Source organism: Gymnogyps californianus, chromosome 5 (assembly GCF_018139145.2).
Source record: "Gymnogyps californianus isolate 813 chromosome 5, ASM1813914v2, whole genome shotgun sequence".
NCBI lineage: Eukaryota > Metazoa > Chordata > Aves > Accipitriformes > Cathartidae > Gymnogyps > Gymnogyps californianus.
This window is the reverse complement of record NC_059475.1, coordinates 63,516,188-63,530,538: the sequence shown is the minus strand read 5'-3', so window position 1 is coordinate 63,530,538 and position 14,351 is coordinate 63,516,188. Positions and strand designations below refer to the sequence as shown.

At 40.7% G+C, this 14,351-nt stretch overlaps 1 protein-coding gene across 1 annotated transcript in view; it reads left to right on the top strand.

Annotated features, from left to right (window-relative positions):
* The window catches only part of SYNE2 (spectrin repeat containing nuclear envelope protein 2), a 183,772-nt gene that overhangs the window by 82,821 nt on the left and 86,600 nt on the right, over positions 1-14,351 (top strand). Inside the window, exons 59-65 of the mRNA XM_050898321.1 lie at positions 647-832; positions 2,336-2,458; positions 4,482-4,664; positions 8,603-8,728; positions 11,116-11,310; positions 11,897-11,971; positions 13,346-13,465. Coding sequence (XP_050754278.1) covers positions 647-832; positions 2,336-2,458; positions 4,482-4,664; positions 8,603-8,728; positions 11,116-11,310; positions 11,897-11,971; positions 13,346-13,465 — 1,008 coding nt within the window. The remainder of the gene's footprint in view (positions 1-646; positions 833-2,335; positions 2,459-4,481; positions 4,665-8,602; positions 8,729-11,115; positions 11,311-11,896; positions 11,972-13,345; positions 13,466-14,351) is intronic.

The following is a 14,351-nucleotide window of genomic DNA, read 5'->3' as shown; positions in this document are numbered from 1 at the left end:
GGCTTGCATTAGAGTTGAAATATGCATTCAGTCCTTGCCTTCAGTGGATCACATGCATTTCTTGCAACCCTCACTGTTCTTCATGAAGACATTCGCTGTAATTAATCCAAAAGCTCATCCAGTTAGCTGCAGGAGATGAGAAGAATCTTCCCATCATGCACAACTGGCCAGATATTTTCTGGAGCATTTTGTTACATCTGCTGTCTGCAGGCTGGTGTGCAGAAAACCCTTTTCAAGTGTCTGGCTGACATGTCTTGTTCATATACTTGGGGTCAGCCTGACCATGGCACAAGAGCTGGAGAGGAATATTCTCCAGGATCTCATACTTTTCTCTTTTGGGGTGATGGGACCTCTCTCTGAGTTTGAAATCTTCCTCTTCATGCCTTTTGTCATGCTCATGTAGACTTATTTTATCTAATTGATTCCCTTAAAATCATGGCATCAGTCTCTCAGTTTTCTGCCTGTGGGATGCAGCAGTTCGGTTCCTTTAGGAGTGAAGTGTTTTAGTCTGAACTAAGCTTTTGGGAATATATGCAACGGTCAATGACATACAGGAAATTAAAACTAATTCCTTCTGGTCCTAACCTCTGTGAAGCTTTCGTGTTCACCATTGATGGATCAAACTAAGCTCTTATTTTGTCTCCAGATGGCTTTGGAAGACTCAGAGCAAAAGCAAAATCTTCTACACAGTGTTTACTTGGAGCTGGAGGAGCTAACACCAGCCTTTGAAACAGACAGTGTAATGCAACAGCTAAATGAAATAGATGATCAAGTAGCAACTTTACAGCATGAGATAGCAGAGATTCTTCCACAGATCCAGCATGTGGCTGATGTAAGTGTGGGTGATCTATAAGTGCCTTATATCAGAGCTTCATCATGTGTTATGAAATACAGCTTATATTGCCTGCATAGAAAAAAGATGTGCTGGTTTTAGTAGGTGTGCCAAGTGAGGAAGTTAATTGTTCAGAAACAAACCATCAGAAGGTGTTTGGCATCTAATTAAGCTGTAAAGTTCAGGAGTATTGATGAAACTCCTTGTTTAGGAGGAGAAATGCAGGGCTTGTCAACTGGCAAATTAAAAGGGCTTATCTTGCTGGAGGGTAGGGCTCCTATTTAGAGGCACCTGGGCAGGCTGGAGAAATGGGCTGACAGAAACCTCATGAAATTCAACAGAGGCAAATGCAAAGTCCTGCACCCAGGAGGGAACATGTCCAAATACCAATACAGGCTGGGGGCTAACCAGCTGGAAAGCAGCTTTGCCAAAAGGACCAGTGGTCCTGGTGGACAACAAGCTGATCATGACACAGCAGCATGGTCTTGCAACAAGAAGGCCAACAGCATCCTGAGCTGCCTGAGCAAGAGTGTAGCCAGGAGGTCCATGGGAGTGATCTTTCTTTTTGGCACCTGTGAGATCATATGTGGGTGCTGTGCTCAGTTTTAGGTTTCCCAGTGTAAGAAAGACATGGACATACCTGAAGCCAGTCCAGGAACGCCACCAAGGTGGTCGGGCTGTAGCACAGGATGTAGGAGGAAAGGCTGGGAAACCTGGCTCAGTTCAGCCTGGAGAAGAGACAGCTCGGGGATGGGGGAGCAGGTATTACTGCTGTCTGCTGCTACATAATGGGAGACTATAGGCAAGATAGAGCCAGACTCTTCTTGGGGTGTGCAGAGAGAACATGAGCAGTAACAGACCCAGATTATAACAAAGGAAATTCCATCTACATATTAGGAAGGTTTTTTTTTGCAGTGAGATTGGTCGAGCACTACATCAGGGGCCCAAAGGGGGAGTAAAATCCCCATCCCAGGAGATACCCAAATCTCAACAGGATCAGGCTCCAAATGACCTGCTCTGACGGGCACCAGAGACCTCCCGAGGTCCCTTCCAACCTAATTTATTCTGTGACTCTCTCTCCATGAGAGTTCACAAGCAGCTGTACTGTATGTGGATCCATTTTCCAATCTGACATAAGACTCTTCATGTAGGAAGCTGCAGCAGTGTGGTTAGACCAGTTTCCTATGCTGATAACTATCACCACTGGAGAAGTGTCTTGTCACTACTGGTAACTTATAATGTGACTTTTCAAGCATATTTCAATTCTGTATTCAGGGTTTAAAACAGACGAGGTGACCTTAGATACCTAATTCCTCCAGAAGTTATGATGATATGTAATTTATAATAACTAGCCTTTTGATTGGTAGAATCCATTAACATATCCTGCATGTGCTGCACTTGTTTTTCAGTATTTCTTTTTAAATTTAAGTGAAAGGCAGAAATGCAAGCTGGCTTTGGTATTTGTACTATCTAAAAATATTCTCTTTGTTTCCAAAAATCTAGGAATTGGATGCCATTGAATCTCATGTGAAAGTGTTTGAGAAGAACATTGCCAAAATGAAGACCATCCTGTCATCAGAAGATCTGTTAGAATTTTCTCCTAAAGACCAACTTAAACATGGACAGGTCTGTGAAAACCTCCTATATAGACTTTTTTCCCTATATGTTTATGCATAAGTTAGCATAAATATGCTTTCACAAGCATAAGGCTGTTTTGTGACTGCAAACTCCCATGAACAAGTTTTTAGTATATGACTTTGAAATGTTAGTGTCACACAAATTCTAACTCTGGGGTCAAAGATTGGAAGTATTTCAGCCGTGATTTCGGCTACATGTTTCTACAGTAGCAAGTAGTGTAATCCAAGAGGAACACATTGGTAGGGCAAAATAGTTGGTGCAGAGGACTTGATATCTGTGTTGTATGTGTCTTGGGGGCTTCCTTTGGACTGATCCTGTAGAACAGACGTCCTTTAGTGGCTGGGTGTCTTCAGAGGCTCTTCTGGAGAGTATCTTCTGCTTTAGTTTTATTTGAAAGGAATCCAGTTTACATGGTCCAAGACAACTGCTCAATGTAAACCCTAAGGTGAGACTGTTGGGAGATGTCTTCAAGAAGCACAGTCATGGTTTGAACGAAAACATTTGGAATTAAAGCACTATTGAGAACATGCCCATAGAGAACTCAAGTACGTAACTTACGTGTTGTCAGACATACCTGCCATATTTGAGTGTCTCCATTTTTGGAAAGTTTATGGCCTGACTTTCAGAGACACTTGCTGCACATCACTCTACTTAACGTCAAACAGTAAGTAATCTGAAAGTCTGAAAATCAGGCTCTATTTTTGCAAAAATGGAGGCAAAATTTAGCAGATGTTTCTGGAAACGTAGGCTGGAGTGACTTACCATAAAACCATTTCATCATGCAGGGACTTCACTGCAAAGATACCTTGGCCAGAGGGTTTTCCTTTCTCTGCTTGAGTGAAGTAAAGCAAAGCATTATGGTATCTTTTCTTTTATAGCACATGCAGTCCACGTTGTTAGCTGACTGAAATGCAAAAAGCATAGGTTCAGTTTCAAGGGAGGGATAAAAATGTCATCATACCTCTCATAATTTTGTTATCCAGAGAATGATTTTGTAATGGCTACATTATATGGAAAAACTAAAGTAATACTTCTTCTGGAAAATGATGTTCACCTACTTCCTTATTTTAAATTGAAGCCTGGATAGTACACTAATAACAAAAAATTCCTGATACAGGCTGCTTATGAATGAGAGAATAAGCATCTCTATTCCAATTGGGGCCTTTTAAAATGAAATCTTCTTGAGAGGGAATTTAACAAAAGTATTGGTAATTAAAAGGCCCAGAGGTGGTTTGTATTTATATTTTTTTTTCTTCTGAAGTTTCCAGCTGAATGAGGTCTCAGTAGGATTTCATATTTCTTTAGGAGAACCAAGAATTTGTGAGTTGGTATTGCCATTCTGTCTTTCCTAAGTTGATCACTGAGTCTTCCTTAAAACATGTATTGTGGTATCAACTGCACATTTCTGTTCATCCAAAACTGATAAAGGTGATTGTAAACTGTGCATCCGCTCAGAATGTTGTGATGTGAAATCCTGTCTTTGACAGGGGAGTCATCTTCAGAGGTTTGTCCTGGCTTCCATCCCGGTTCATCTCCTCAGCTATGTTGATAAGACTGTTTATAGGACCATCATAAAATGGCTAGCTTTAACATAGGACATTTCATGGCTGGTTTGCAGCACAAAAAAGAAAAACCAGAGTTGGCTAGAGTGACATCAAAGGGTTTGCACCAGTTTTTTAACTGTCTTCGCTGCCGAAGATGCGCAACTTTGAAATGACACGCTTAGTAAATAGTAACTAATCTGAATGTGACCCTTTTTTTGTCACTATGCAAACTTAATATGTGTATGTGCAGAAAAAGCAGAATTGTAAATGTAAGTTATATCTTCCTCTTGCTTTAGACAATCGCACCATGGATTTTCACTTATTTGTTCCAAGATTAAAATAGTCTTCCTTCTTAAATGGGAAACTTACCAAAGAGAACTTTTGCACATCATGACAGTAGTATAAATTTTCAGTGTTGATTTTTCCCACTCAGTATCACATCCATCATCTATCCTGTATCCTAACAGGTTATACTTGACCATGTTGGTCCCATGCAGAAGAACATTGTTCATATACAGTCCTACGAAGAAGCACTTCAGCTACCAGGGGTGAAAATGCAACCTTTCTCAGTCTTCCAAAGAGCAAGACAACTCTTGAGAGAATTGAAGAAGTTAGAAAAAATTACTAAGGAACAAAATGACCTACTGGAGGTAATTGATGGGTTTTTGTTTGTTTTTTGGGTTTTTTTTTTTTTTTTTTACTGTCACCTAAACCACCTTTATTTTAAAATAATTTTGATCACTAGACACTATTGGTTTTACAGGCATATAATACACCTAGTATGTCTTCTGGGTAATGGTTTGGGGATTTTTTTCGTTCTTTTTTTTTCCTGTGTAATTTGATACTACAACAAGGCACACTGGATAGTCTTGAAATACATTTCAGTTTTCCAATTCAGTCACAACTGACACCGTGTGTTTTAGCGTATTGTGGAAGAATTGAAGGCCCAAGTGTCTTATGACTCATGTTTGCACAACTGATGATTGAAGTCCAGTGTTATATGCAGGTGCTCACATCTGCAACGTTCAAGTCCTTAAACGTATCTTGAACATGGAAATTCTTTGTTGACAGCCCTTAGATAGAAATTGCTGGCAATTAGTAGCAGAAAGTCTTTTACTAAAGATGATCTTCCCAAATCAGTGAGCCAGGAGAGTGACCGTTTTCTACTGCTGTCACTTGGTTGATTCATTGTTTTGAGGCAGGCCAGCTCCTGCCCTCAGAAGATCCCATGCAAGGATGTGTCTGCATAAGTGAACATGTGACAGGGGGCTTGGAGATGGTGTGGGCCAGACCAGGTTTGGAAACAGAAGTGATATAACAGCATCATCGGTGTGACACATGGCTGTAGGAGAAGGCAGTTCTGGCAGGTCAGTGAGCGTTAACTCATGGGCAGTATGAGTTCTGAAACAGCTATGCTGTCTCCAAACCTGAAGTAGTATCTCTGCAGCACTTCATGGAGCAATGTGGTTGTACCAGCTCAGGAAAGTTTTAATTCAGGGGTATCTGTATCACGCTCCATTGCCCAGGGTAGATATACTTGGAGGCAATCTGGTGTTCAGTTATGCATGTTCCCACGTCAGCAGAGGTATGAAAATTCTCCTGTGACCCATCCACTTCTTGGCAGGATGATAGCAGCACCTAGCAAAATGATACGATATCTTTGCTGATTTGGTTTTCCAAACCTATTAGAGTAAAGCAGAGTGCTTTAGAATATCTAACTTCTTACTAGGCATTTCAGAGGCTAGGCAGACACAAGTCGAAGGTAAAATGTTAATCTCCATCTTTGATTGTCAGTTTGTGAAATTAAGAGCACCACACCAAGAGAAAAACTCAAACATGCTACATGACTAATGCATGCTTGGAGTTTGGAAAAAAGCAATGACTATGTGAGATCTGTGTGATCCCTACGATCTTTTTTTTTAGTCCATACAATTTCTTATGTCTGAAAAATGGATGTGCTAAAACGTACCTTTTTCAGAGAGTTACCAGATTAAATACTTGAGAATTTTCAAAACACTTTAAAACCATCAGAAACAGGGTGGTTTGCAATTATAAAGTGTTATCGTGAGACTTCTGACTGGTTTATGTGGAGCATTAGGTCAAGGTTTAGATTGTTCTTTTTGAAACAGCTGTAACCTTTTTTACTCAGCATTTGCCTTTATCTTATAGGCATCCAACAATCTGTAGCTGAGTGAAATTTCTTTGTGAGAAAACAGATGGGAAAAATTGCAATTCTTGGCAGCTAGGATATCAAACTGTGCAAAAAAGATTTTCCAGTCCTGTTGAATGGGTTGAAAGCAGCAGTACTACAATACAAGTCTAGTACCAGCTAAGGCATAACAAAGGATAAAGCTATTAAAGGATGGCATTTTGAGTGCTGCATTAGAAGGGTAGTAAGTATCCTGATAGAGAAGGCCAATGGGAGGCAAGCTTTCTGTACAAATATATACATAGTTATATTTTTCCTGAGGATTAGTTTTGAAATTTTAGTGTTTGGATGTGTTTGCCCATATCTTGCTATGTGTGATGCAATAGGATATTGCACTAGTAACTTTTGTATAATTAAGTTGCAGTGTAACACCTGAAAAAGTACAACAGAAGCAAAACCTGTAATAGGTAGTGTAAATGCTTTGGGGCAGGATTTTAGGTGACTTAGATCTGTGTTGAATGTTGCCCTCTGTTTTTTATTATGGCCTGTCACATACCACACCTATCACTACCTAAATAACGTCATCAGGAAGAGGAGCTGGAAGCTACAGCTGCTTCTACTGGTTTTCTGTGCAAGAGAGTGGCAGTATTTGCATATTTGATGATTTAGCGTGCTCCTTTTTAGTAAGCTCTTCCATAACAAACACAGTGCCTGCCTGCACATACACTACGGGCAGGTGGGCCTTTTCCATGGGTAGGTCTTCTAGTATTACCACAATATGAAAAGTAAAGAGCAAGTGTTAAGCAGGAAATAACTTGAAAGAGAGGCAACAGTTCTAGGAAGAGATTCAGTCCCACATATGTGGCATAATTTATGTTATATTAGGAAAAGGATAAAATAAAATTTTTTTGCCCCTCAGTGGAAGGCAGGGAACAGATGAGTTATCTTCAGGCAAGTGGCTATATTCACGTACTGGCCTGTGACAGAAGACATTGGAGTCTGTATACAAAATGTTCATATTCTTTAGTTAGTCAAGGAAACTTGAGGTAGTACGCATTTTACCTATTACTAAACAGTCCTATTCATGTGGAAGTGAAGGTATGGCTAAGAGAATCTCTCTTTTAGAAGAACTTTTAGTTTCTCATTAAAACTGAGCAGGAGAAGTCCTACTCTTTTTTTCCTCCTCTGATTCTTTAGCTACGGCATTAAGATTATAGGCCACAATTAAATATCTTCGTCTCCAATTTGGCTTTTTTTTTTCTTTTTAGTGGGGAAAATGTTTTTTTCTTCCTTTTAAAACCTGTAAGTAAAAAAAAAAAATCATTTAGAACCTTATTAGTTTGTGTTTTATTGAGGGGAGTGCTACTGTGAAGAAGTGACTGAAGAAACGGCACTGTTACTGTTATAGCAGGAGAGGCTCTTTGCTCTGAAAGGTGGAGTCTGTGCACGCTTTACAGAGATTTTTTCGACCTGTCAGGCTGTTCTGGTGCTGCTATCAGCAGAGTAAGTTCAAGCCTGTTGACAGTGGGCTGCACTTTCTTCGTTACCTTTTGAAGACACCTGAGGAGTAGTCCTTAGATATTCTTTGGTTCTCAGCCCACGGGTCGGAAAACACAACCACCAAATGTTCTGCAAATTAAATATTTTCACAAAATATTCTGATTTGTAGATGTAACAATTTCTTAATTACCTGAGACATCGTGACAGGCTGTGGCTGACAAACGTGAGCAATGTGTGTGGGGAGATTGCAGGTTTCTGCACGAACAGTAAAGCATGGGGGTTGATGAGATTTTGCTGTCACTGTCAAATGAGTAGAAGTGAATTTGACTGTTTATAACATATATGTTTTCCTATAAGCCATGTGAGAAGAGGAAGCTCACACAAAGTGGAAATACTTATCATTTTTATGGGAAGTATTCAAATTGTCAGATACTGCGGTTGGCTTATCCTCTGAGCTGCAGTGTCTGCCTGGTGTACAGCACAGTTCATTTTTGGTCAGTGCAGAACTAGCTGGCAGTAAAGACCTGAGCACCAATAAAAACCAGGTAGGCTTTCTAACTTGATATGAAACCCTGTAATTTCTCTTTTTTTTCTCAACCTGTTCTAAATTGTAGTGAATGTGATTAAATATGCTCCATTTGCATTTTATAGCCAAATTAATAGCTCTACTCTGGAGTGAGCAAAGATGTGCTCCTACGCAGAATACCCCACCATGCTTCGACTTACGGATAGAGCAGTTTGTTTGTCTTTAGCAAGTGAATAATAAACTTAGTGAGGATAGGGTTGTGCAAAGTTAGCAGAACAAACAGTTTCTTTTACATGTAACTACAGATGCAAAGGAGGCTTCAGTACTCTTCAGTGCAAGTTTGTTGCATTACTGACTAGTTTGTTTCTGTACTTCTTAATTCAAAATTATTTTTGAGGATTACTATTTCACAGGACACTGTAAAGAAAACAGAAGAATGTGAGCAAGAAATTGAAAAGTTGAAACAATTCTTAAAGAACCACTTGGTTGAAATATCACATGAAGATCAACCACTGGCTCAGAAGACTCATTGTCCAGAGGTGGGTTTCATTGTTTTCTCTCTCATGTCTGTTACTTGTCCTGACTAACACTAACCATGACGGTGCAGAGCACTGAGAAATAGCAGTGTGCTTCTCCTCCCCACCACAGTCAAGCAGGTAATTGAATGCCGTAGTGTGACTAAGCCTACGTATGTTGACATATACCAAGAGATATTACAATTAATATTAGTTTGCAAGTTGGGTATATCTTTCATAATTTACTCCTTACTGATTTTGATGTGTCATTTGTATCTATATCACCTTCTAAGGAAAATCGAGAGTGCTGTTTTCATGACAGCTGACAGCTGTTTTGGTGAAACAATATGCAGCACTGATAGCTTGCCTGTGCTCAGCATCCTGCTAATGTTGCTGAGGTAGCAGCTTGGGATAGTGCGTAAGGAGAGAACTGAGTCCACTTCTGATCACTGACCATGCAATGGCACTTTTGGTGATTCTGGTTAGGGTTAGATTCTTTAGACTCCTTTCCTCATCCTCACTGCCACACTGTGTTTTCATCAACTGATAAACATGTGTTGCTTTCCTCCCTGCAGTCAGCTGCTTTCTGTAATGGATGAATTGATTATTTAATGCAAAAATAAGATGTGTTTTAAGGACAGCACTGTAGAAGTCAGGAAATTACTAATTAAGTGTAATAACTATTTATAAAGTGCCTCTGAAATGCTCAGCTTTTTGCAGTCAGTCACAATGGAGTTAATACACATACATTGTACTTGCCTAATAACTATAATCACTCGGTAGGCTCCTAAGTACATAGCTGCTCTGCTTTCAGGTGGTTGGATGTTGGAGGCTTGATGCTAGTACTAAGCATGACTCATTTCCTGATTCTTACTTGTTTTTGTCTTTGAGTGTAGGACCCTCTGTTTAATAGCTCTTATTTTAGAAGAAAACCTATTTCACAATTGTAGCATTTCATGAATAGAAGTGGGCAATGGAATTGCCCATCTTGTTGAGAGGGTTCAGATGAAGAAGTGATGTTAAAGATTTGGTTTCTGAGGAGGTTTTTGGCTAGTTAAGTTTGCAAAGCAGTAGCTGGTAAATGTATGCTGTAAAGTCTCCTCCTGCAATGAAACAAATAGAAATACTATTCTTAGTGGACGTTTATAAAAAATATGCCAAGTTATCATGGATCGCTGTTTCTTCATTCCAATGACTTTTTCTTGCCTCTACCTTTGGAAGATTTTACCTTGTGTTTTTGAGTGTACAAAAGGAAAAAACATCCTCGTCTGAGCAGAGTTCCCATGTCCTTTGAAAATTTGCTGGGGTTCCTGCCTCCACCTTCCCCATCATGCAGCCACACTAGTGTTATTAACAGAAGAAGCTGTAGTCAAGACAGAACCAGCTGTCTTACTGCTTTCATCTGTCACGGATTATAACTTGCATAGCACTATTCACACCATGATAGAGCATGGTGTGGAATTATTTCAAGCCTAGCATCAAAGTGTGCTCTGATGGACTGAGCCCAGTGTGCAATGGGATATTTAGCCATGTCTCACTTTTCTGAGCAAGCAACAATGCTTCAAAGAGCTTTAGCACTTTCAGTAATGAAGGGAGTGGGGCATTTTATTCCTTGCCCTGTCTTACTCTGTTATTTGTTTTGCTTTCTTTGCTCACCTGGAGACCGGGTGGTAAGGAAAGGCCCTAGCAGAAAGCTCTAAGGGCAGAACACCGGCTAGAGCAATAGTCATGGCCAGGGAGCAGACCAAGACAGATTTATTTCCCCCTTTGTTAGTGCTGAGTTACTTGGGTTATTGTTTAATCCCTGCAGAACATTAAATATTTTCCTTGTACTTTGTTGGGGACCATTGCTCCCCATATCACATTCAAAGACATGGGATAGTTTTGTCACTAAAACCTACTGAATGGTTTGTGTTTCCTTCTTTTAGGCCAGCTTCAGCAAAGACGACTCAGCCCTGAGCTACCCTCATTCCTGTCTTTGCCCTCATCAAGGCTATCCCAAGTGTCTTGTGTCAGGTTTCCAGAGAAGGTAGTTGGAAGTAACATCACCTGCTCTGACACACAGAGTAATGTAACCCAGCTGCATTCCCTCTGTCCTGAAGGAAACTCATATTCCCATGGCTATGCAGGACCTAGTTAGAATTAGTTATCCAGCCTTTCACATTTCCTTCCAGACTACCAACTTCTGCATTACAGGCAGCAAGCGCTGTCCTGAGCTGAATCTGCTGCTGCTGTTTTACATGTATCTGGGCATCTCCTGCAGTGACAATGGGGAACTGTCCCAATGCCCTGAAAAAGGAAAAAGGGGAAATAGCCCCAGTCCCAGTAAGACGCATCACTGGTATCATCTGTTACGTTACTGTTTGGTTAAGTAAGAAAAATGGATGCTTACAGATGTTGTTGCTCCTTAGGGAGAAATGGAAGCTGTAAAAGAAGAAATCATAAAGCTGTGCCAAAGAAAGGAAGATATCCTTACCGGGATGAAGAATTCAATGTCTGAGCTTCACCAGCGCTTACAGCAAGAAGTGCCTGCATCAGGAGATGAACCCACAACGGCTGTGTTAGCACAAAGTGACTTGATTGGGACTGACGTTTCTGGTCAGCAGGTAAGTGGAGCACCACGTTGTGATCACTTACCCAAGAGCTGAAGCAGGAAGGTAAATAACCCTTCTTCCTCCAGGAGGAGTGGCATGTGAGAGAGGAGCACCCCTGCAGCTGTGAATCAATACTACTTCTCCCCTTTGTGCTTCCAAATGGTCCCAGAAGGACTGAGTATGATGCACGTCTAGGAGAAGGCGGGAGAGAGGTGTGCCTCTGGTTATTTTTTAGCATGAGCAGATCCAACATGAAGTTTGCATCAAGTAACCAACAGCAAAATGCTCAATGTGTAGTTTTGTTGATAATCAGTTGTTCTGGGATTTTCAGTAAATTGTTTTCATGGAGCAAAATGAAATTTGTCCCAATTATAGCTGTGATGTTGAAACTTTACAGCATAGAGAAAAGTCCCAATTTTCAGAGGTGCTTAGTACCTGCAGCTTTCAATCACTTTAATGTAGGGTGGCAGATGTTCAGTGCTTCTCCAAAAGTGGACCCCAAGTGGTAACTTTATTTTGGTTTACAGGCAGAAGAGAAGAGGCTTTTACTGTTCTTGTCATGAATAATTGGGCTGTCTCTTTGTGTGTATTTTTGTAGTTGAAAAAAAGAGGAATGATGTCTCTTCTACCTTCCTTAGATGAAGAATCAGAAGACTGTTCTTTCCACAGCAAGGTGAGTTCAGTATATCTTATATATACAGCCGTATGTGTAAGATACAAGATTTTGATACAGGACAAATTACGAAAAATGTGTAAATACAAAAGACTTCAGAACAAATGGAAATATCTGTTATCACTCCAGGATACTAAGAAATTGCACTCGAGCCAGCCTACCAATATTACGATACCAATATAACACAGCACCTCATTCTGTGATGTGCGATCCTGCTTTTGGTGGGATTGCTTATACAGTAATACCCCCTTTATGGAAGTGTTGGTGGCAAAATAGGGGCCTAAATACCAATGTTTATATGTGGGGATGGGGTTCAGACAGAATTAGACAGCCTCTGAAGTGCTAAAACTTAAAAGAAACAACCAAAATGATTTGTATGTTTGAGCTTAAGAAAAAAAGGGCATGATCAGACTATTGGGAATGAAGTTAAGATAGGAGAGATTTCTGGGAGAATGGGAGAAACTGGGAGACACTGCTCAACAGATAGCCCTGAATCTGGGGAGTCTGAATGCCCAGGTGAACAGCAGAGGAGCAAAGCTGGGAGTAAAGTTTCATGATAAAGTTAATAGCTTTTGGAAAAAGAAAAAAACAAAAAATCCATGAAACTTTCTGCACACTTTCCTGCACCCTAGAGACTAAACAAGATGTATTTGAATGAAATCAGGAATGTTCAGAAGTGCGGGTGAGCTTGTAGCCTAGCTACCCACTTGCACAGCAGTTCACAGACTGCCTAGGCTGGTGGTGACCAGCTACTGTCATCTGCATCTCTTGGGAGGGACTGTGGCCTCAACCAAGTTTTGAAGAATCTCTGTTTCTCTGAAGTCCTCACTATGGATATTAATTAGCTACATCCTTGCAACAAAAATCAAAAGAAAATGTGGCAAAGAGGTGATAGAGTATTGGAGGGGTTGCTTTAGGCTAGGCAAGGATGAAACTCCATGGCTAGACAGTGTGAAGAAGTCCAAACAGCTTGGATAGGGGTGGTGTCTTACTACTCTAATCCACCTCAGTTTCAAGGTTTCTGATTCTGCACCTTCATTGGCGCAGTTTTCTTTATATACAGGAGTTTTTAGGGAACAGGACAGGAGAAAGATTGTTTCTTGTTGTTTTTTTATTTTTTTAAATAGTGTGAAAAAAATGAGGATACTCTGAGGTCTCTGGAGAAAACTATAGGTGTCGTCCAGCTGCCATTCATCTTGCAGCAGAGCTATAGAGCAAGGGAAGAGGTGGGATTTGGGAAACACAATAAAGATAGATAAACAAGGCAGAAATAGAGCAAAGTGTTACTAAAGGTTTGCAGTGATTTGCATTGCCTGAAGGAATATCTGAGCTTCCTGTTCACAAGCTAATGCTGAGCTGTTACTGCTTTCAAAGGGAAGTACAGCCACAGAGAAAGATGCAAGCTTTTGGCCTTCAGAAGGAGATGATGAAAGGCAAAAGGAAGACAGTGCAACCTCCTGGTCTTCTGGTACCTTGTCAGATGGCATTGTTCAGGTAATGCACTCAGTTTTATCTCCACGGGGATGGGAACTCATCTTTGTGGAAAAGATCTGCACAAGTCCTAGGTATTGCTGAAGTCTGCAAAGCAAGAGAACTGTAGAAATGCAGGACATGATGGCCTTATTCAGATCCTCCATCTTCCATATCACACTAAATCTTGCCATTTAAAATCTCTTTTCCTGTTGCACATATTGATTGAACTCAATGACCTTAAGGGTCTTTTCCAACCTAAATGATTCTATGATTCTATATTAATTTCTTCTAGCCTGACAAAACCCCCAAAGATAGAAATACACATTTAGTAGCAACAATTTGTTTTTGCCAGTTCCTGGAAAGGCTGTAAAACGTGCATTTTGTTGGGGCATGATTTGTGGAAGAGGTTCTCTTTGTACATGAGAAGATCAGCATCTAGACACCCAGTCGGCTACAATTTTGGTGGCATTCTGCTCTGTTCTTCATGGTGTCTCTATAATGTTGTGATAGCTGCAATTGTTTGTTTCTGTATATCGATGTTACAGGCATAAGAGAACTTCTCTCTGTGGATACTCTTGGGCCAGGGCCACTGTAGGTTGAGTGGCTGCTGCCCTTTGAGGCTTCTCTAGCACAACAAGGCAATAATCATGGAATCATTTAGGTTGGAAAAGACCTTTGAGATCATCGAGTCCAACTGTAAACCTAACACTACCAAGTCCACCACTAAACCATGTCCCTAAGTGCTGCATCTGCACTACTACACATTGTGTTGGGTTTGTGTGGCGGGGTTTTGGTAGCGAGGGAGGGACTACAGGAGTGGCTCCTGTGAGAAGCTGCTAGAAGCTTCCCCAGCTCCAAGTCGGACCCGCCTCTGGCCAAGGTTGAGCCAGTCAGCGACAGTGGTAGT